This window comes from Malaya genurostris, chromosome 3, assembly GCF_030247185.1.
Source record: "Malaya genurostris strain Urasoe2022 chromosome 3, Malgen_1.1, whole genome shotgun sequence".
Lineage (NCBI taxonomy): Eukaryota > Metazoa > Arthropoda > Insecta > Diptera > Culicidae > Malaya > Malaya genurostris.
The window spans coordinates 68617827-68642612 of record NC_080572.1 but is presented as its reverse complement, the minus strand read 5'-3'; the positions used below and the strand labels follow the sequence as shown (position 1 = coordinate 68642612).

The 24786-nt window shown below is 36.4% G+C and overlaps 1 protein-coding gene across 1 annotated transcript; it reads right to left on the bottom strand.

The window, feature by feature from the left end:
• Window positions 1-1801: 1801 nt before the first annotated feature.
• LOC131433825 (glutathione S-transferase) lies at window positions 1802-16188 on the bottom strand. Its single transcript, XM_058600431.1, has 7 exons — window positions 16029-16188; window positions 8036-8191; window positions 6395-6562; window positions 3543-3685; window positions 3304-3469; window positions 2505-2672; window positions 1802-2440 (listed from the first exon to the last, which is right to left on the bottom strand). Exons 2-7 carry the CDS (start codon window positions 8166-8168, stop codon window positions 2130-2132), a joined length of 1089 nt encoding a protein of 362 aa, XP_058456414.1. The 5' UTR covers window positions 8169-8191; window positions 16029-16188; the 3' UTR covers window positions 1802-2129.
• Between the last annotated feature and the right edge of the window lie 8598 nt (window positions 16189-24786).

The following is a 24786-nucleotide window of genomic DNA, read 5'->3' as shown; positions in this document are numbered from 1 at the left end:
GCTCACATCCTCCACAACGACGACAGTAAAGTATTGTGGACCTGGAAGGGTTTTTGAGTCCTCCTTTACATAAGTCTCATCGTCCATCAAAACGCATGCATCCGGACACTGCAAAAGACACGAAAACAACTTCCGGGCCCTTGTTGCTGCTCGCTTCTTCTGTTCTACACTTTGTTTCGAGATTTTCTGCTTCTTGTAGGTCTTCAGGCGATTTCGTCTCTTGATACGCTGGATCATTCCGACACTCGTTCCTGCTTTTTCGGCCAAATCACGTGTTGACATTGATTTGTTCTTCATGATTAGATATACTACTTTCTGGTCCAGTTTCAGGTTGGAAGAAACGGGTTTTCTGCCTCTTTCTGGTAGCTCATCCAAATAATAGTGTTCCCCAAACTTATTAATGATGGTTTTAACACTGGCATGATGAATTCCAAACCGCTCCGCCAATTTTCGCATAGTAATACCCTTCTAACTTAGTCATGTGTCCAGAACCTTCATTTTCACTTCCTTTTCAATACGCGACATTTTGAAAACGCAGAATTTCAACCGAACAAACAAGTAAACAAACGAAAGCTGACAGCCAAACGCACAGCATGCTGTGATCTGAACATAAAAAACCATCACAAATACATGCGTACAACACAAATTTATGTGGATAGCTTATTTTCGATACACTCCTTATGATGATTGTTTTTATCACGAAATACCCCAATGGTCTTGAGTTCTAGGCAGCTCTCTCTGCGTTTCAATGAATGTAGAAAGCCTAATTCATACCTTCTCTGGAATCTTGGAAAGCATTCGATAACGAGGCAGACCCTGTCAGCTTGGAGCGAATTCAATCTTCAGTTCAGCAACGCCATCGCACGGCATCACATTCAACATATCATGAGAATTGCATGGGTGCGCAGTGCTGCTGTTTTGGCGCGCACAAATTTGACATTTCTCTCCCCTACTTCTATGTTCGAGATTCGATGCGGACTCGCCTGAGGCAAAAAAGGATGTTGCCAATAATTTGTTCGGGAAATGTGAGAGCTGGATATCTTGTTAATATGATGTCTTTGCACAAGATGAATAGGGGTGTTTCATAGCTTTTTGACCCATACAAAACTTGCGCTACACAAGTCGTTGATATGTTCTGCTGCCATATATGGTGAAGAACGTTGAAGGAAAAAAGTTTTTGTGTACTCGACATATTTGAAAGAAGTATCTTTCGTTCAATACTCGGTGTTTAAGAACAGACTGAAGATTGATTCAGACGCATGAATCTTAAGCTGGACCAAGATTCATGCTGACATCAGAAGACTGACAAAATACGGCACATTACACAGTGGGCTGGACATGTAGCAAATAAGTCGTAAGAGAAGATGTCCTACGTGATACTCAGTAGAGAACCAGGAAGAGGTCGATATCTACGGGTCAGACCTCGCACTCGCTGGATGTGTGCAATCAAGGAGGCAGCCTAAGATCAAGTGTGGTACAATGGGAGGGGACGGGTGTACCGTGTTGGGTAGGTCGATGCTTTTCACGCAGCCCGCCTGGGTTCAATTCCCAACCCCGCACATAAGGTCAGACAGTTATTCTGGCCCGAAGAGGTGAATGACCTTAAGGTTAAAACCTCTAAAATTAAAAAAAGTGTGGTACAATACAATAATATACCATTCTTTCGGTTACGTTTTGGAACCGGAAGTAAGTAATCAGATAAATGATGAAGTGTCCGACTAACAAGATAAATATTTGTGCAATTACCTCATAAGGCTAATACTGTTATCTGGATTCAAGGTTCAAGAAATAAAAAAAAGAGTTGGACTTGTATATAATTTATTTCCCAACCCTCTTGATAACTTAAAATATTTCTTTATATTTTATAACGTACTGTGATTACATGCTAGCTAGTTTCTGTTTGTGTGGAGATGTACAATCGACAAGTGAAATACGGATTTTTAAAAGATGCCACCATGAGCAGGAATAGATGCGTTTCCCATTCCTTCCGATAGTTGGTTCCTACACACGACTTATTCTAGTGAAACGCACAGAAAATAAATAAAACCTTAACGCTACTACGCCCGACTTCATCGCACGTAAGTGTAGAAAAAGTTCGTTTTCATTTCCGTGTTACAAAACCATTTCTTCTAGACCTCTGTCACTGGTCTCTTGGCGATGTAAGCCTGGATGTTCTCATTCGCCAGCACGTTGTTCACGACCTCCTGCAGATTGGGGAAGTTCTCGAGCAGATTAGTCTTGGTCAGATAGTTGAGGTAATCCAGGATTCCGGCGAAGTACACATCTGCCCATGTTGTCTTTCCTAGCACCAGGTGACCGTTGTTCTCCTTCGCGATCACGTTCAACTTGGTCAAGTAGAAGGGAATTACCTCATTGTTTAAGGTAATCATCTTCTTCTCCTTGACGATGTCATCCGGTTCGTAGGCAACAATGGCGATTTCTGTGAAGAATTTGTTGATTATAAATAGGGACATTGGGACATCGATCAAACGCAGAAGTCTTACTAAGACGAAAATCGTTGATGGTGTCAACAATCGCATCGATTTGGAGTTCTTCTACAGGATCGGACCCAGCTAAGCCGACCTGCTTGGCCACGTAACGACACATGGCCAACGATTGATGCACTCGTTTGCCGTCGACCTCCAGCACTGGCATCTGTCCCATGGGCATTGCTGAAATAGTACAGAGAGGGACACAAGCAAACAGAGAGATGGTTGTTAAATTTTAATATGAGCTGGATTCGCCTCAAATTTAGCATTGTCCGAATATGCTTTCAAATTTCAAATTGAGCTTGTGTAGCGACAAATGTCGTGTATTACGGTGATGATAAGCGGCTTGTTTTGCATTTTTATTTTTTGTATAGGCAGACTTACATTTCACTCACTGGGAGGCGAAGTTGTTATCAGCAGAAAACACAAAAAATATAAAAATACATTTACACAGATAATGTCTAAAAGGAAGACGACAAAAGATACGCCATCTAGGCTAAACTGTTTGCAGACGACGTATCTAATTGACAGCAGCAAGGAAAACATGTATTTTTGTTGATGTTATATGTATCAGATAGAAAGTCTGTTTAAGTTTATTGAATCTCTTTCTAACTTGTTTATAATATTTTAATAAAAACAATATGAAGTGATGCTACTTTGCTTGATCAGTTATGATCCGGCAATGTAATGTTAGTTTATCAGTGTTTCGTGATTTTGAATGCTTCAATCTGTGTTTTATTCTATGTTTTCTAGGTGTACCCTGTGAAGTGTGTCATTTGTAGTGTATGTCTGTTAATGTCTGTTGGTTTGCTTTAAATTTCCGTGCTCGGTCGTTTATCGATCCAATTCTTAATGGATTCGATGCTGGTAACATTATCGACGACTTGCTGTAGACTTGGATGGTTGGCGACCAAATCTGATTTGGTCATGTAGTTAAGGTAATCCAGAATGGCCACGAAGTAGAGGTCGGCCCAGGTCAGCTGTAAACAGAATTGTTATTAGTAGGTACATCCTGCTGGCAGTATAATGTGGGTTCAAAAGGTAGGCATTTACTTTCGATAGTGCCAGGTAACCGTTATTTTCACGCGCAATGTCGTCCAACTTTTCTAAGTAGAATGGAATGACCTCACTGTTCAAGGTAACGAGTTTTTTCTCCTTCACTTCGTCATCTGGTTCGTAGGAAACAACAGCGATTTCTACAAAGAACACAATGCTTAGTAGGTGACGCAGTGAAATGATAATGAAGGAAGCGATCGTCGCCATTTCTCTGTAGTTTTTGTGCTCATGTGATTTGGATCATATAGTTGAGCGGGAGATTTTGCCATTCTGAAAATCCGAGCATATACCTTTAGTCCTAAGATCCAGGACATCGCATAAAAGATCGTATACGCTTAAAACTTAATTTTGATCTGGGTGAAAAAAGATACCAAAAACGAACGGCGAAACAATATTTTACTGAAATTTTCAATTTCTCGGTCATTCAAAATGTTGTACTGATATTCGCTTTTGTAAATTACCGTGTTTACCAGCAATTGGTCGTTTTACCGAAATCTCGGTAAACAGCTTATAGACAACCGAAATTTGGTGATTCATCAAAGTAGCCATTTTTTCAATGCAAACTGAGCTGTGTGGATAAGTGCATATGAACTTATGTAGAATAAGTTTCAACCAAAGGTTCAACTTAAAATTGAATCTGAATACTACGATATGCTTCGTGATATTGATATTTCTTCGAAAAATTAAATGGTGGTCTCTACTGGAAATGATATGAAAGTGCATCCATTTTACTCTGCATATGTTCAACAATGTTTTCTTGATCTGATATATTGTGTCTTTTTTTTTCATTTTCGAGCCTATCAGTTCAACCGCCAACATAATGTTGAAATTTGTAAATCTGTGATAACGAGTTTCAACTGGAATGTTTATTTTATATTTGAAATTTCGTTTTAATTAATTGCCTAATTTGTTTCGATAATTTCCGTAATTTATTTCCAAAAGCGACGAAAATCTCGGTAATTTATAATGTTCCCCAAACATGAAATCTCGGTAAATGCAAATTACCTGTCGAATAAAAAATACCGAGAGTTTCCGTTGTTTTAATGTTTGCCGAGTACTCGGCTGTTCGAATCTCGGCAAGGTTTTACCGAGATTCAGGAGAAAAAGTCTGTAAATCTGTGTGTAAATAAGTGAAAAATTAAATAAAATAGCAAAACAAGAAGCACGACGATTGTCCCACGCTATGTAGCGCACTATCGGACCGATTATGGCTCGATAATCGATAGGCTTCAAGGTTGCCGCGGTTGATGCAAAAGGAGCAAAACTGCCCGATGATGACTCGTGCTCGTGCTCATTCGGCCCTATAGTCAGGCCAATGCTACTCGACAGAATTAACTGGGTTATTTATCCCTTAATAAAACTTACTTTGTTCAGCTTAAATCTTTATACAAATTAAAATAGTTTAAGCTGACAAGCGCAAACTAATAAATCACTTTTAGCTAAATATTTCAACATTATCCAATTAATAATTCAATAATAAACAGAATTCACAATATTCACAGCGTAAGCTTAGTTTGGAACAAATTTTGTTATATTTGTATGGGCGACTGTTTCAAGTCGGAATTTCTAAAACTTCAAGCAGACTGAACATTCAAAAAAAAAAAATTATTTTTTCCGGAACAGCCGAATCAATGTTTGCCAATGAGAAATAGATCGAGGGAGTAGATAGCAGAAGTTATGCAAAATGACATTTGGGTTGATTAGAAAGGTTTTCAAATTTCAAATAACCTAATAATAACTTCCAAACGAGTCTAAATCTTTCGAAATCAATTCTTTTATCTCAGGGAAATTTTGTGGCATTGAAAAACACTTGGATATGTTGGTTACGTCACATATAACATTTCATCTCTCGAAACGGAAACATCCATTTGATCTTCGAACTTGGTCCATAATTCAATAGTAGCTTTCAAACGAACCTAAGGTTGCTGCAAAGACACCATATTAACAAGATAGCCAGCTCTCACATTTCCCGAACAAATCATTGGCAACATCCTTTTTTGCGAACCCTCAGGCGAGTCCGCATCGAATCTCGTACATAGAAGCAGGGGAGAGAAATGTCAAATTCGTGCGCGCCAAAATAGCAGCACTGCGCACCCATACAATTGACATGATATATTGAATGTGATGCCGTGCGATGGCGTTGCTGAACTGAAGATTGATTTCGCTCCAAGCTGACAGGGTGGTTGCTGTCAGAGTGAAAGTGTCACGCGAAACGTCGAGGCGCGTGTGCGAGCTAGTTGCATTTGATCAAAGCAAACTTGTCAGAGTGAATGCGATGCGAGAACAGTACATAGCATTGAATCGCTTCGCTTCGGTCCGCGTTCCGCGCTCACTCTGACATCAACCTAAGTTTGTCAAAATCGATTTAGTCATCTCTGAGAAAATCGAGCGGTAGAAAAACAACGCGTTTTGTCGCTTACGTCACTCATACCATTATATCTCAGAACTTGATCCTCAATTCAATGGTGACTTTCAAACGAATCTAGGTTTGTTAAAATCGATTCAGCCATCTCCGAGAAAGATAGCTCTCAAAAAATTCAGGTTCATTGGCTAGTGAATAATATTTCTTGTGGAAACAGAAAAAGGATTTTACTTAAATGATATTCATCGTCATCTATAGAATTTGAATGACGATACTCAGAATTCTGAAGTGCCTTACAGTGCAGTAGCAATATAAATTACCGATACGAAATATTCAAAATTAGAGCAGTTGAAATTTATGATGATGACAAAATGAAGCATGCTGAGAGTCTAAGTCCCCTTTTACAACTGTAAAGATATCATTATAAGCCAGGATCATTAAACACAGAGAAATGACGACGACGCAAATTATGTGGGCTCATTCTTACTCAGGCGAAAATCATTGACGGTATCAACGACAGTGTCGATCATAAGATTTTCCCAATCGTTGTCACCGACCAGGCCAACCTGTTTTGCTAGATAACGGGACATGGCAACTGATTGGTGCACCTTTTTGCCATCCACCGCCAGAACCGGCATCTGTCCCATCGGCATTGCTGAAAAATACAAGGGGGAAAGAAGAAGAAAAGCAAATTGTTTGTTTGGTTATGGTTATTTTGGGTAAGGAGGCTTAAACGGCTATCACCGTGATAACACCAATGCCTCCCAGAAAGCTTCCACCTGATAAAATGATGATGCCGCGAACCAACAGTGCACAATGAGGTTGATAAGGCGATAGGTAAGCTGCTGTATGTGTGAGTGACGTGTGTGTGCGTGAGTGAAAATTGTGATAATATTTTCGTTTGCTTAAATCCAGCGTATATTAAAATTAGTTTCAATATTTTCCATATAATAATAAAGGTTTTCCTTGCTGCATACAACATTTTACTATTTATTTAACAATTAGTCCGAATGCAGTTAGTCATCAGATTTCGAAAACAATACCAGCATCATTCTAAAATTATTTTTCTTAACTTAAGTAACTCTGATTTTATCATAAGATCAGTTAGTCATGGTTTGTTCATGCATCCATGCAGGTGATATAATGACTTCTGTCGCGGTCGCGTGCCCGTTTAAAATAAATCGGTTTCGGCAAACGATTCTATGCTATGCAATTCAACTGATACGATTACCGTAACGAGTGGTGGCTTTGCTCAAGCACCAGCCTACAGGGCCCAATACACATTATGTTTCCCGGACATTTTTTCGTCAATCTGTGTCAGAGTAACTGGATTCCGATTCAAGTGACGCAATCGATTTCTAGTCTTAATCGGTTGTTGCAGTTGAATTGGAATCTAGTTAGAAATCGGAATGAATTTTGACTCAAATTTCAGACTAATTAAATGAGTAGAATTCAAATGTTTTTCCTGAAAACGACCAATAAGCAATCTGTCAACATCCACTTTGAAGAGTAATTCCTAATGAACGGTGATCGGTCGAGTATTGGATTTTAATACCAGACCAGAAGAGAAATCACATTTCTTTGTAGAACTTTTTAACTTAATCTCCCTAAATTAAGCTCCAATGTAAACTTTCTTGGTTTTTAAAGTGCTCACATTTAGGTTAAACTCAGTTTAATTGCAGGATTTTTATTTTGAACGTAAAAATTTTTTCAGAACCAAACAATTTGCCAAATATAAATAAAGTTGGGTCCGGACATGAAAGATTATATTAATGCTATTGTGCTATTTTGGGAGGATACGGGATCTTGGGATATATTAGCTAACGTTTTTATTCTACTCGCTGAATCCTAGTTATTTAAAAGCAGTCGACTAATTTTGCAGGGTTTTAGTTCCCCTGAACGATGGAACAAAGTAGATTTATTTATTATAGTATATTAGTAAATGGAAACAATGTGTGACAAATGCAATAAAGTAGTGAATAAATATTTCAAGTAGATGTTATTCAACAGTCAGCAAAACAAATAAGATAACAAACTTTCAGTCCACATGTGATAATGAGCTAACAAATATGAATCCGATGGCAGACACCGAACAAAACATGTTAGTTGAAACGATAACAAAACTCACTTGGTTTCAGTGCTGGCCATTCCTCGCGGGTGATCCTAATATCGTCGAAGGGAAGATTGCCGTAGGATAACAGAAACCGCAACGGCTCACCCAGAGCCTTGACGTTGAAGTAGTAAACCTTGTAATCCGGCATGTTGGTTCAGTTGGGTCGATGCGCTGCAAGGTGGATTAGATTTATGTTAGAATTTGTATTATCATTCACCTGTGACTACTCTCTACTTATTCAAAACAGTCACAGACTCAATAATTTTCTGAGTCCTGATTTATTCAAATTTGTTTAATCCATAGCTAATCCCTAATAAAATTCCGGTTCTTTTTTGATCATAAGGTATATAAGATATTCAAAGAAAACCATGCGTGTTGGATTATAAGTACATTAATTACAACTACGTTTTCTCCCATTATTTTACACCCGTTCAAAAACGTGCGAAAGGGTAAAAAATCATTCTTGGAAAATTCTGTCATTTGACAAAAGAGCGAAATCAGTCTTCAGATCAGCAACGCCTTCGCATCGTATCTCAGAACTAATTGGCTCTAGTGGCCAATTTATTCAGAATCGGGTGTTGCACTGGAGTCCGCTTTGATTCGATATTCATACTGAATGCTACATGAAAATTTCTCGCTTACACGACTTCGATTTGGAATTCATTCCGAATTCGTAATGTGGGAATGGGAGTGCACTCGCATTAGGCGACTGATTTTCTCACATTTGTCGATCAATAGTTGGTGTGAAAGATCCTAAAATACTATCGATTTATCAAAAAGATTTTGATTCAAAGATAGGAAGCATGTCGTGACACAGGCCCGTATCCAGGATTTGGTTTTGGGAGGGGCCCAATATGAAAAAATAATGTTACTGGAGATTGCTTAAGTAGATAATTTCCGGTGCGCCATTTACCAACGTTTTTCACAGGCACCTTAAACTTTTACGCTGAAACTATCATTATAAGGTATTTTAATAAAATTTGTGACTATGACCGAGACAAAGTTATTGTATTACATTTCTTAAGACCTTCTAAATGTCCATTTCTAGAGTACAAAAATCCACAAGACTATAGTGATGGATTTTGAGAAGTGGCCCGAAATAGATCCCTTACTTCGATTCGTGGAGAACGGAAAGCGTCTTAATTTTTAGGTCATATTAGTTGGTCTTCTAAAACGAAACTCACATCGATTGCTCAGAGATGACTTTTAGTTTGGGAATAGATAACAGTTCGAGAAGGCCAAATCATGTGAACAAGGTGGATGGGCAAGTAATTGGAGCACTAAACCGTTGATTTTAATTAAAGCTTGCTTCAGATAGAATTGGAACAAAGACAATTGCCTGTATTTCAGTAATTTATTATTGAATTCAAGATCTTTTTTTATACAAATGTAGCGTTTTCTTCATACTTTTAAGAAAAAATACGGATAAAATTATTCGTCACGATTTCGAAGGATTTCTCGAATTTCCCTACTTCAAATAGATCGTAATTGTTGGCCTACTTCATTACACACACAAAACACGTCGTTTTTGAGATGTAACATTTTCGAAAAATGATTGCGAAAATTCAACCTCCTCTTAATTTTTCGTCACCCGTAGGTATCAACTTATTGTCATAATTGAATATTTTTTTTTGTTAAAATATCTATCAAATGTTGCAATATTATTGAAGAATCTTTCCCAATAGGTAATTCAATGTGATAAGCTTCAAATTGATGCAACATGGGTTACTTAACATCGATTAAATCCATAAAGTTCGTTAGGTGGGCCAAAATTCATGAAGTGGCCAAAATACTTTGTTACCCTAACCGGCAACAGTTAAAGACTGTCCCAGAAAGTATGGACGCAATCAAAAACCGCTGCCATTTCGCAATGGTTCAGAATCTGTCAATTTTTATGGCTGCTTCCTGTTGTTATACTCTTCTCTAACCACTTGCGCAGTTGTTTATTCGTTTTCATTAGTTTGTATGGAAATGCGTGGACTTTCAGCAGAACAACGTCGAAAATTTGTGTACAAATGGTGCACAGAACGCGGACTGTCACTGAGAAAAATAGCAAAAATGGGAAGAGTAAGTGAAAAAGCCGTGCGAAATGCAATCAGGAAGTTCGGTGAGAATAATACCTTTGAGGATAAACCGAAAACGGGTCGAAAAAAAGGTCCTGCTGACCCTCAGTTTAATAAACGTATACTGAAGGCATTCGAGCAAAAGAAGGAGGTTTCAGTTCGGGATGTGGTCAAAAAAGTGGGAACTTCGAAGTCAAATGTTCTTCGTGCTAAAGAACGTTTGAATCTTCGAGCCTATAAGAAGCAGAAACAACCAAAACGTAGTCCGAAACAAGAAGCATCGATCAGGCCGAGGGTTCGAAAGCTGTACAATACGATTCTTGCTGGAAATTTGAACTGCATAATCATGGACGACGAAACCTACGTGAAACTCGATTACAAATCCTTGTCGGGACCACAATATTATACGGTGCGAGAAGGGCAAGTGTTAAACCAGTCCGAGACATCGATTGAAGTCGAAAAATTTGGTAAGAAAACTATGGTCTGGCAAGCAGTTTATAGCTGCGGTAAGATTTCGAAACCCTTCATCACCACTGCCTCAATGAACAGCGAAATATACATCAAGGAATGTTTACAAAAACGACTTCTACCCATGATTCGAAGCCACAAGGATCCTGTTGTGTTCTGGCAAGATCTTGCTTCTTGCCACTACTCGAAATCAACGGTAGAATGGTATACTACCAAAAAAGGTCACTTTCGTCCCAAAAGACATGAATCCACAAAATTGCCCACAACTTCGATCAATTGAGCAATTTTGAGCATTAACGAAGGCACATCTTAGGAAACATGTCTCGGCAGCCGAAACCATTCAACAGTTCGAAAAAGATTGGAAAAAAGTGTCAAAACTTGTCGCCAAGGAGTCTGTACAGAATTTAATGAGGAACGTTCGCAAGAAGTTGCGCCAGCTAGTCTACAATAACTAATGTTGAGAATAATATTCGGTTGTTGTTGTCTAATATTATCAGTATATAGAATAAAATTTGAATATCTAACACTTGTGAATCATTTACAGCGATATCAAAGTGCGTCCATACTTTCAGGGACAGTCTTTATGTCAGACTTACGAATATTTCAAAATATATTTTTATTCCGTAAAAAATTGTTTGATAGATATTTAAAATTATACAAATCACTCTTAGACGTAAACAAAGTTTGAAAACTGTATGTTTGTTTATTTATTATCAACCTTATAAAAATTCCTAATAATAGATTGCTTATCCACACAACTGATGTATGTAATTGCAAAGACCAAAAGAATGTGAACACTTCGTTACTTCTCTTACTGCATCAGTGTAAACTTGTTTGCGAAGGTTTTAATCTGATGCTAAACCAATATCTAGAATAGAATTCTGAATTTCTGAAAAACATTTAACAAAGATAACGATTCGGTGATACAATTCAATGATTTTTTTAAATAAAACTCACTTCCAAAGAAATGAAGTAGACACCGCGGAGTTCATAATTTGATTTAAACAACACCGCAATCCACAATAATAATTTTTCTCCGCAAATCAAGGATTATTTAGAAATAAAAATGATAAAACATGAGCAAACAGACGAATAAAATAAATTTCGACCATGATTCATCAATTAATCTCTGAATCCAACCATAAAACTAAAACGATTTGAAAACAGCACCAAATTTTTACATGTTTTTGAATGTTATTATTCGATTCTTGGGAAAAACTATAAAAAAATCAGCAATTTTTCCAATCTCCAAGCAAAATCTGAAAACTGTCACCATTTCTTAGCTCAACGCATGTCACTTGAGCAGCAGCGATCGCCGAAGAGTTGCACAGTGGTTCGAATCAATAAAAACGTGCACATAAATCAGTAGCTGCCAAACCGTTCTTTTAATGCATATAGTTGCTTTTAAGAAATTATTTACAAATATATACCGCGTAATTTGATTCTATCCCTAATTGTTCATGGCCTACTTTGACAAAAAAATATAACCATAACTTTTTTTTCTGAAGAGATAGAATTTTTTTTCTTCTACAAAGTTTTAGAACTATTGAAAATAATTTACTTTGTAAAATCGCATCGTTTCGGATATACAAAGCGTTTTTATGGCAACCCCCTTAAAATCAGTTTTTTATTCATAACTTGTTTCGAGTTATTTTTTATGCATACTTTGTTTGGAATAATTGAAGAAAATAAAAAATCCCATATTTTGGTTGAGGGTAGTGCATAGGTTTGTTGTTTCCTAGCAAATCTATACAACATTTAAGCTTTTTTATTACCTATGATAAAACCTTACACCGAAGCGAAATATGCAACTTTATGCAGCTGATTTTTACAAAATTTATAGGAAAAGATATGCTCGATACTATAAAAAAATCTAAGTGAAACTCGATGGAACTTTTTTTAGGCCTTTTCAAAGTTAGTTTTATTTATTTAATTATGACAACCCCCTTAAAACTAGTTTTCTAATCATAACTTGTTTCACGTTATTTTTTTATACATACTTTGTTTGGAATAATTGTAGAAAATATTAAATCCCATAATTTTGTAGAAGGTAATGCCTAAGTTTATTCCTTTTTGGAAAAGTTATACATCATTTTACCTATTTTTACCTAAGAAACCTTGTACCGAAGCGAAATATGCAACTTAATGCAGCAAACTTTTACAATGCTTATAGGAAAAAATATACCTAATCCAATTTATTTTCCAATGAGAATATCCTAAGTACTATTCGTGTGACTCATTTTCACTATGGCCATACTGAAACCATGAACGGTTAAGAAAACGGAGGGCGTCACGCGTCTGCTATTTTTGTAACTCACTTTTGCAGTGAGCGTAGGGATGGGCAATTCGCTCCTGAGCTATTCCAGTGAATCGAATCTTTGAAGTGAGCTGATAGCTCACAGCTCATTTTAAAAGAACCGCAGCTCACATGTTCACCGCACTGGTAAGCAGGGATGCCAGGTTCAGAGATTAATCTGTGTTCCACAGATTTTCAACCGTTTGCACAGATTTAAGCAATGGCACAGATTTTCACAGATTTCTGAAAATGGTCACAGATTCTGAAATCGATCACAGATTTTTGAAATTGATCACAGTTTAGCACCAACAATTACAGAGCGGTAGGAAATAGTGAGACCTTTTTTTGCTTACCAAAATGATTCCGATCAGCTATTATAGAAACGAGGAAACGTGCACAGATTTTCCACAGACAGGTTTTTGGCTTGATCACAGATTTTTGAAAAAATGACCTGGCATTCCTGCTGGTAAGGTGGAAACAAGCTACGAGCTGAACGGATCTTCGGCTTATGAAGAGCGATTTATAAATGAGAAGAAATGTGTGCATAAGCTTTTGTTTGTTCTTCGAAATGTGTATCTATCCTTCTTTAACAGATTGAATGAGCCATTGTCAATAAGAAATCTTACCTTTCACTCAGTAGGCTAAGGTACATTCAGGGATAATTCGAAGACAAGACATCAATGATTTCGATCATGCATATGAAAGAAAAACGGCGCTCAAAAGAAACCTTCAGTTCAATCTAAATGAGCTGCTGAGCTGATACATTGATTCGATTCAATTAATTGTGAGCTGATCGGTTCGGAGCTGCTTACCGGTATGAGCTGCTTCGCACATCTCTAAGTGAGCGTCGCACGATCAACATATCACGCGTTTTTTTTTAGAACGGCCAATAAGCCACCTGTCAACTTCCACTTTCGAAAGAAATTGCAAGCAAGCTATGAAAGATAGAGTATTAAATTTAACACCAGACGAAAGAGAAAACTTTTCTTTCTTGTCACAAAGTAATCAAAATAAAAATCACAACAATTTGCTTAAGTTGCACGTTCAAGCATGAGCTTGTTTATGCGTGTTTACGCGCACTTTGTAGTAGATACTTAGGTAATAGAGGTAGATTCTACGTAGATAAATCCAAAAAAACTGTTTTTAAAATAAAGTGAATATATCTCAAAAAATATTTTTTTACATTATTTATATCTTCAGCAAAAATACTTCAAATGTTTTTTTCTTCAAAATGAGATAGAAAAAAAACTTTTATTCGAAATTGGTACTACCCCCTTAACCAAAATTAAGATGCCACTTTCAAAAGAAGCGTAATATAATCTTGTAAAACTTCTTCGAAGACACGTTAGCTCTTAAAAATCAGCGAAAGTCAGTACAGACTTTTGACCGTCTTTTTCCAGTTTTGGACCACTGTGAGTTGGCGGATTCTTTTATAATTTTTTTGTGAAATCTGAGGGCTGAATATTTTCATAATATGATGTGTTTTGTTTCTATGAATTACGTCATATGTGGATCTGTGTCTCCTGTGTTGTGCAAGCATTAACGCCAGAAATGACCGGAAGAGACTACAGATTGTGAAACCAACTGAAAATTTAAAATTCATTTTTGCAAAATTTATAACATTTTAGAGATAACAAGTCCATTTACATGGGAAGTGGTTGTGGAGGATTGAATATCATATCAGAAAAGCTTTTACTATTATATTTGCGTTAATACATTGGCTTAAAATATTATTATTCGATATTTATTCTGTAATCTCATTCTTCATAAAACATACAGAATTTCCCTCTATTTTGACGTCCAATTGGTTCCGATCAAAACAACTAAAATACTCTGGTGCAATCTACATAATAATCTGCTTTTATTTACCCGGACAATTGTAATAGTTTTACGACCGACTGACGACAGATGTTAGTTTGTAAGACACATTTTCGATAGTATCGTTCCAAACGAGCAAGTCAAACACCATATAAAGCTAACAAAACTGTCTACAATTCGGAGTGAATATTTCAAGTTGTTCCCATTCTTACGAATGAGATGTCGTTACTCTGGTTTTAGGCACTCAAAGTTTATTATTATTTGACTATTCCTATTGCTTAGAAGCAATACCACTTGTTGGAAATCTTGAATCATTTAAATAGTACATTTTTTAGTACTAGACAATATCGTTTATTTTGGGCCCGGCTTTAACCTTATCATGGTCGTTCGCCGCCAGTATTAGGATCAGTTCCCTGCACCAACAGTATTTTGCATGAATGATGCATATACCTTATCTATAAGTGTCTGAAGATTCAACTAAAAAATCAAACTGGTTAGACTGATTCGTACGACATTGGAAGGAAAAAGTATCAAGTTTAATTTTTGTTAAACATAGCGCATGGATCGGCACGAGGATCCGGTGTGCTAAGCAACTGAACAACCATCAAATTAAATTACATGCTTCTTGGTTTCGCGGGCAAAATCGATATGATAAAGCTAACCGATGAGCAGTACCGAGTCAGTTTTTACATTAAATATGTTCCACAGTGGTATAAATCCATAACCTTTTTTTTAATCTTTGTAATTAATTTCGATAACAGTTTATATCCACACGAATAAATTTAAAATTACTAACTGCTTTCAAATTCGCCGTAACTAGGAAAACAATTGAACAGTTCCCAATCACTTTTTTTTTCGTTTTTGTTCCTCGGCCCATTTTTCAATGTAACTGGTGAGAAGCATCACAGTAATTGATGAATAATAGATTGATACAATTTTTATCATCTTTCCAAGTCGTCTCTTCATCGTAAGCACTGACACATTCTAGAAAATTCACAGACCAATCGCAAATCCAGTTACCATGCCTAAATTGGAAACAATTTAAGCGCTAGTTCTCCATTGTTATCTGACTCATCAACTGATTTCAGTAGACTCGAAACCTGCTGAATCACGATGATTTTTTCATATTCGTTTTATTAATCTGTACATATATTTGTGTATTCCTTCCACCAGCACTGCTGTTACTCCATCGAAACTACGAATTGATATGTTAATTCAATTTCAAAATCGAAATTAATTACATCTTTTTCACTAGTTATGTAACTCAGCACAAATCCTATTCGATCACAATCATTTAAATTTTATCAATGTACTGCACGCATTCTTTTTTTTCTAATCAGGATGAACTTCCCGGTCAACCTACCTGTTGCACTGGTGCTAGGAGGATGGTCAGACTAAAACAAATCGGTCCTCGTTGCTTTTATTTATATATGGTCGGCTTTTAGCGTCGGCTTTAAAACGTCGGTCGAGTATCGATGCCGTGTGCATCGTTTATTCGATTCCATCCCACCAGCAACGATGTCGGTTGAGGAGGTACGAATCGGGTCTGATAAGAACACAACTAGTGAAACCGAACCACTGATTCGTGCTGAGGCGCGAAATTCATGCTACGTGATATTACAACCAAAATTCGAACATGGAATAGCCGAAATGTATGTTGATGACGATAGTCATTATTTCATACAGAATGAATTAATAATAATAATGTTGAATAAACTATTTTTCAAATTCACTTCTTCACGAAAATTGTCCCATATTCTAACGGATTTCCTATGTATGGGACAGTTATGCGTAAAACGGCAGTACTCTTATCACCTAATTGATGTTCACGATGATACTTCTGGAAAATTATGTTTGCCAATGATTCAGCAAAAAAAATGTTTTGACATAGAACACATGGTTGCTTACAATTTGATATCAAAAACGAAAAGCCGTACAATAAAGCTTGCTTCATTTAGAATCGGAACAAACTTTTGCTCATATTGTGGCACTCCTGGTGGACATATTTGGAAGTGCTTGGCGTCCACGTGTCAGGAATTTTGTCAGGTTCACGTATGATTTTTGACATTCCGAAAATCGACTGTACTTTGTAAACAATCAACATGGAATCCGAAAGAAGGGAAAAAATTGTGCACAGTTTTTTTGGAAGATCCATTGTGGTCTGCATCTAGGCTAGCTAAACAGCTGAAATTGCCCACCTCAACCCACCCAACTGCCCCCAGTTCCACCCAATTGAGAAATGCTGGGCAATCATGAAGAGGAGACTCAAAGCAAAGGGAAAGGTTGTCAAAGACATCAATCAGATGACGACCTGGTGGAATAAGAAAGCTAAAACGATGGACGAAGAAGGTGTGCGCCGCCTAATGAGCCGTGTTACAGGAAAAAATCGAGAATTCCTTCGAAACCGTGACAAATAATTTTATCCGTATTTTTTCTTAAAAGTATGAAGAAAACGCTACATTTGTATAAAAAAAGATCTTGAATTTAATAATAAATAACTGAAATACAGGCAAAGTTTTGTCTCAAGGACGCTTTGAGCCCCGAGTTGGGTGTTTTTCCCTTATAATCGCGAGTGCTCTGATAAAGTCTCTTTTTATAAAGCGAAACATTCAAGATACCTATTTATTCAATATTTTTACATGCAAGTGGCTCCACACTTCTTCGAAGATTATTCATTTTTTCACCAGAGAATTTCATCAGAAAATAATCGCGCAATGCGAAGCGAAAATGTTACGCGGCACTAAATGACAGCTGTTGTGCTGAATCTCGGCAACAGCTAGCGCATATTCCGAAACCTCGGCAAACGTCTCTGCTGATGTCGGCATATCTGTTGTTTACTGATAAATTCAGCAAGCAATTATGCCAAATTTCGGCAAAGTGAAGCATTTTGCCGAAATATCAGTGAATGCATTTAACGAATTTCAGAAACATGCGTATTGATTACTGAGCAATTAGCAAATTTACTTGTTGCTGATCAGTTTCGGCATTTTATTATGCCGAGCACAAGAAATGGTTTTAAGTGTGTAGTCGAATGTAGAAAGAGTTTTTCTTTATTATTGTATGGAATAAATATCACAAAAGCTAAGGTTGGGGAAAGTAGGTGTTTTATTAATGTCCATTTTAATGCAGTATACAAAAAAGCAAAACAAACTTCAAAAGAAAACATCACGGTTTAATTTAGGGGTATGCCTAAGTTTGTGTTTAGGGTACATAACCGTTTTTACTTTTCTATACGTTTCGTCTTAGACTCGTCAATGCAGAGCAGTTCAAAATGAACTGCTTAGTGCTAACTTGAACAGTTCAACTTGAACCGCTAAGCAGACGTAAAGTTAATGCTATTTGCAAAACACTTATCAATGGCTAGTATTAGTCGAAAATAACGTTTTCGCTCGGCACGTCAGCAAAGACATCTGACATGGAAGGTTCCAATCGGAACCTAATCACCATGCTACGAAAAACAGCAAAAAAAGTCTTATAATACATTAAGGGAAATAATTTACTATATCGAGGTTTGTGGATTCTAAAGAAGTTTGTTGTCTCGTTACTATAAAGATCTCCTAATTATTTTCGCCAGTCTTCTTGTGAATAGTTATTTTATCAATTTCTAAGAGCATTTGTAATTTGTTTATTACTTATGGGGTAGGTTCGATCAGAGAAGAAAATAAAAATAACCTAGGAAAAATACCTGTGTCTAAATCCACGAAAATCAAATAAATAATGGAAAAATTACACCCTTGTATACGAGACATGACCGATCATGATGAAATTAAAAGTGCAATTTTCAAACTCTTATCAACAGATTTAATTTTAAAAACCTGTTTTAATCCACCTAGTGGTGTGATGCTGTATTTCTCATATTATTCAGTTTCTCCTATATAATCCAGCAAAAATTCCCCGAAATACAATTTTTTTTAAAAAAGTTCAGAAAACAGTTTTAAAGATTTCTATTGCATAATACTACTACATTGATATACTACATTTGAATTTAAGTTAATGAAAATCTATTCAATCATGTGTGAGAACGTGAAGTGAGCTCCATTTTATCAAATTTTAATACTATTGAAGTTCCTTCCGGAACCGAAGGCTGGATATCGGAATAGTGATATTCGATTCATTCAACAATCTATCTATATATATATATATAAAATAGTAGCGGGAAAAGTGTGTGTTGCTAATGTTCTCTGGTATGCGTGGGCCGATCATAAAATGATTTTTTTGTTCGAAAAATGCTAGATCTCCGATGATTGTTTGGCGCGTATCGAGTTATGCAATGTTGCTGCCCGTTGGAGAGCAAAATTTGAATACTAGATTATTAATAAAACCGTTTGGCACCAAACGACCTGATTTGTGCAAACATTTCACTGGGCCTAGATTCACGTGTTTCTTTATTTCGAATCACAGGTTCGATTAAGCAAGGGCGCCAAATGAACAGCATACAGGTTTCCATGTTCCGATATATAAATTTAGGTTCAATGCTAAAACGACTATTAGAAAAGAAAGTGATTAAAGTTTTTTTGATGATTCGTTGTTCTACTAAAACTCCAGAAATGTGATTCTTATCTTCTTGATAGATATAATTATTGCTGTCACAATGCACTAAGACAACAGGATTGAGGTGTGCTGCCACTTCAAATTAAGTCCGTTAACTCAAACACCAAAACTGTTCGGCTCTCTACTTTTTGGAACAATTCCATTCGAATTAAAAGGAAAATTTTTCGGCTTAAATTTTTCATAAGCATTTCCCATGCTATACCTTTGAAGGATTTATTGGACGAGATTTTGTGTAAATTTTTCTCGAAACGACCTCCAAGTTTCGTCAATTGCTTCAAATTGCAAGTTCGGTTATTTATTTGAGTCCAAACGTCTTCAATTGGCCCAAACGCGATTCTAATTACTTTGAGTACTTCGAAATTTCAAATTATTTGCATTTGAGTAACTATGAACAGTTTCGTCCAATGTACTCGAGCCATCCCGTTTGCCTCCTGTTTTAAAATTACATCGATTGAACCGAGATTTGGGAACTCATCGACATGTTTTACCTATTCGAATGATTCACTCTCTTGCTCATAAACCGTCAAACTGATTTTGGTTGTATTTTGCTTGAATCATTTGGGACTTTTAAGAGCAGGAAAAAACTGCTTCGAAGTGCGAAGTGTATGTGTGTGCCTGATTTGGGTCCAAGTGTAGTGCGAAGTGTATGTGTGTGCCTGAAATACAGTCCAATTCAAAATAAAATAACAACATAACGATTAAAACTTATTTCGTTTGACAAAATATCAAAACTTTTTATTGGTATGAGTATATGAAACCAAGCTTGACTGATTGTACAATCAAAAGTTTTGTGAGTGTCTGATCTTTAAATCCGCGAGTGAATTAGCATACTATCATTTCTGTGATCTCACATATGATAATAATAAGCTAATTTTTCGAACAAAATCGGGCATATGCTCTCGGAAACCGACTATCGGGCCAACATCATCTACGGTTAATTACCAACGAGAGGCGGTTCTGATTCGACCCTTCGTGATTCAATGCATGTTTCTAGTGCAATAACAGCGAAGCTAATTTTATCTACTGATAAGTCATCTGTTTCAATCGATTGATTTCATGTTTTCGGCTGTAGTTGTGTACTGCAGAATCGGTGTGTACCAATATTTGCATTCTAATTTGAATGTTGTTTGTGTTGCCCGACTTATTTGGAGGTTAAAGCCAGTAGATCGCCACCACGTTCGTATTTTTGGTAAAATTCATTTTCGTTCAATTGTGATCGTGAATGAAAACGGCATGATTTTAAACCCACTGCAGAGTTCGATCTGGTCGATTACTAAAAATAAAAGCTTTTCTTTGACCGCATTTCTTTGGTGTTTCTGAGGATACCTTATTTGATAAATTGATCGGCATTTAGATGAGTCACACTTTCGGACATTCTTACAAAGTTGAGTATTTATGAGGTCTGTTAGTTGATAGCAGAAGAGGTTGTTGACATTATTGTTATGTAAAGTTGTTAGGTAATATCATGATTGTAATTGTAAACTGTTTTGTCCAACGAGGAAAAGTCTGGTCTGAAGAGTAAGCCGTATTGTTAAGCACTTCCCACTGTGGTTTCTAGCGATTGACTTTCGACTTGTGTGATGGTGAATTGTCGATGAGCGAAATCACTTTTTTTTTTGTCTATTTCTATATTTCAAAAGACTTTTCGCAAATGCTCGTTTATTTGCTAATTTTCTTAATGTTTCGTCTTCGACTGGATCAATGAATAACAGTGTATGTTGAACTTTTACGCCACATAAAATTTCTGTTATTTGCAGAACACTTCTTGTTTTTCCCCGAAGTGCAATACAATGCCAAACAAAAACGGACTTTCGACTTTTACTGGCCGATTCAGGTGTGGTCATTTTGGGAGTAGTTTTATTTTGTGATAAAAGCAAATAATCAATTTAAATTTTCTTTATATTTTTTTTCATATTTTGGTAGTAAAGATTTCCAACGACTTCTCCGTTTTATGTTCAATAATAAAATTTCAATAATAGCAGGTTCATGTTTTTCTTAGGGGCAAACTAGTGCACAATTTTTGTAGCCTCTCAGCCATGTTTTCTGGAAAAAATATCGAAGTCGTTTCAGTTTGCCTTTCTCATATAGTAAGGTTTTTGAAAAAAAAATTAAGTTCCCTTGAATTCCACTACGAAAAGTTTTGACTATTTCGTTATAATACTAACGTAATAGTGACAGATAGATACTATGAGGCCTTATGGAAGAAAGGGCAGAACTTAATCATGAATATCTCGACTTGTATTAACAGCAGCAACATAATTCTTTTACTATTTCATCAAACACTGATTTGAACAGTGTGAGGTAACCTCAAACAAATCAAAAATTAAGATTTCTCAAACTTTGAAAACAACGCGGAAAACTTTTCACTTTCGCTTTGGTTTTTCATGCAAGGACGACGATTTTGAGGTAGTCAGGTACATATCTTCAACTGAACGTTATAAAAGGGAAACCGTGGTCAAAAATCGATCATCAATAATGCACTTTCAGAAAGATTTACTATTCCTGCTGGTGTACCCCAAGGAAGTATCCTAGGTCCCATCCTATACAACATTTTCACATCAGACATTCCACCTCTTCCGGGTGGTGGTGTTCTGTCACAATTTGCTGATGATACTGCCATTCTTTACAAAGGTCGTGTCAATAATGCTCTGAAGAATAAACTACAGACAGGTCTGAACGCTTTAACGGAATATTTTACAAGCTGGAAAATTGTGATCAATGCAGCAAAAACTCATGTCATCTTGTTTCCACATTCAAGATCTCCAAAACTTGTTCCATCAGACGAATGCCGAATACGATTCGGTGATGAGGTCATCCAATGGTCCGACGAAGTTATCTATCTAGGACTCACCTTTGACAGACATCTGATATTCAGGTCACATGTTGACAAAATCGCTCAAAAATGCAGCATACTCATTAGGTCTCTGTATCCGCTGATTTGTAGAACATCTAAACTGTGCCTGAAGAACCAGATGGCTGTCTATAAACAAATCATCTACCCCGCAATTGAATACGCAGTCCCTGTTTGGCGGGGCTGTGCGCGAACGCACAAACTTAGGCTTCAGCGCATTCAAAGTAAGATCTTAAAGATGATTCTCAATCTACCCCCTTGGACAAGGACTAGTGAAGTACATGAGATGGCCTCCCTGGATATACTAGAACAAAAATTCGAACAATACTGCACGAAATTTGAAGAAAGGTGTTCGATCTCTGAAATACAAATAATTCAAAATTTGTACGTATTAGGTTAGGTATAGTTATAAGTAGGTAGATATTTTATTAAAAATTAAAATAAATATTATGATTAAACATTAGTATGTAAAACAAGAGTAACTAAAACACCTATTATTAATAACGAATCGTACGAACAACAAAGATGAAAGGCCAAAGGGTCAAAACACTTGTACTGTAAAACGTAGATGTAATACACAAAAATAAGATTAATAAACAGATATTTATGTAAACAAATGCAAAAATCGATCATTTCTTCTTGTGCGTTGGATGGAAGCAGAGGTCGGGGCGAGAAAACGCATTAAACCAGTTTGGCATCATTAGCCACTGCGAGCGGATGTGTTGCGGTTTGTTCGCAAAACTAGTTTCAATTCAAACAAGAGCGATTGCGTCAAACAAGAGCGATTGCATTGGAGAGAAAGAAATCGAAAAGTGGACAACATTATATAAAATCAGCCATTCTAATGGCTCTAAATGTTATCTAAAGAGCTATTAGAAGTACTTCTTTGCAAATCGAAGCTATAAATCATCGGTTTAGTGAAAATACATAATAATTTGATTCGCTTCGTGCACTTCTCGCTGTGCGAAAATGGTTCTAGAAAAATGTTCCGAACTGTGCTAAATATCGTAGAGAATCCTGTAAGCATCTTGATAGTTTATTTTATTGAAATTTGCTATATAAAATGCATAGCACCGACTGAGAAGCCATTCATTTAGAATTTGGCTGTCGTTGTCATCGTGTTGATTATGGTGCGATCGAGGAATCTCCAAGCGACATACAAAGCTTGTTACCGCAAGCGGAAGAAGCAGGAGACTCCAATATCGGAAGTCAGTGGTATCCATCGGAATTTGAACTCAACTCGCCACTCTCCTTCACGAACGCCTTCATAAAAGGTTCTTTTTGGAACCACCATTATTTTATCATAAAGAACAATACTGGTTATTTCGTAATATTTGTGTGCCAGCATGTTTAATGTAAATTCTAGTAGTGTAAGAGCAAATTCAGCAGCAGCGAGATTCATATGGGTGGTCTATAATATAACTGAAACTGAAACAAACGTATCAACAGCAAGCCGTTCTAGTTTTATTTATTCGACCAGTTCTACTGTCAAATTTAAAACTGGTCTACGATGCCGTTCTATTTTTTGTATTTTTGAAACACGAGTAAAACACTGCTGGGGCTGCCAGTTTTTCTTGTTATAAAATCCAGATTTAAATTTTGTAACTGACATAAATTATGCATCTAGAACTAAAACACTCCTGAATATGCCCTAAGTTCTAGATGCATAATTGATTCATAATCATAACTGAGATGCTGACAATTCAATCCGCATCTTCACACTCGATTCCGACGTTTGTAGGCGAAATTCATTTGGAATCGGTTATTGTACTGGAGTTGGAATTTATTCGAAATTCATTATGATTTCCACATGGAATTCCGAATGAAAATTGCTCGCCGATTCGAAATTCATTAGGTTCTGACAAGGGGCAAATCACTCTAAACTCTAGACAATCTCATACCAATAAACTCATGTCATTCCAAAATAATTTTCTCGAATCTCATTTAATCCCAACTAGTCTAGATAAGTTTGGGTAATTTAAAACTAATCCAACCTAGTTTTTCCTAATCTTGTTTGAAGTGTATCTGTCATTCGAGCTCCCACGCAGAGATGCCACTTATACAGATTTAACTGTATTATACAGATTTTTACATGCGCATACAGATTTAATACAGAGTACAGATTTTATACAGATTTCTTAAATTAAATACAGATTTATTCAGATACCACAGAAAGTAAGAAAGAAATAATGAAACTTTTCCGTCTGAGCGTGTTTGATTAAAAAATTATATTAAAATGAAAATTTTTTCGTGCAGCTGTTTAATGATGAACGCTGAAATACATTTATATCATAATTTGAAACCAATTTGAACTGATGTTCAAGGAAGTCATGGCGTCATGAAACTTTATTGTCAGACTGAAAAGTTGTAAGACCTGACTTGACGTTGCGTATCGGGCGTTTGAATTCCATGTTCGAATTCCAAGTCATCATTTTCAAACGAAAGAAGTATATGGATTTACAATTCAATTGTGGTTGATAAGAAAAAAAATTAAATTTCGTCGTTGAATGTTCTTGTCAGTGCGGCAAGGACTTACGATATAAAGGAATGCTCCTTGCATCTGCCATTCTATAACAATAATCTAATGGAATAACATCTTTAAACATAATTTTATTTCCGAAATTTCCTTTCATTAGTGAATACAGAAAAATACAGATTTTTTATACAAAGCAATACAGATTTTCTATGAAAATATCTGGCATCTCTGCTCCCACGTTTA

What these genes read in the sequence shown, in the direction of transcription:
- LOC131433825 (XM_058600431.1), bottom strand. Translation starts at nt 8,168, where the DNA reads ATGCCGGATTACAAGGTTTACTACTTCAACGTCAAGGCTCTGGGTGAG. An exon ending in GTTACCTGGCACTATCGAAA is followed by an intron (nt 3,470 to 3,542) that starts GTAAATGCCTAC and finishes TTCTGTTTACAG; the next exon opens with CTGACCTGGGCCGACCTCTA. An exon ending in CATCAACGATTTTCGTCTTA is followed by an intron (nt 2,441 to 2,504) that starts GTAAGACTTCTG and finishes AATTCTTCACAG; the next exon opens with AAATCGCCATTGTTGCCTAC.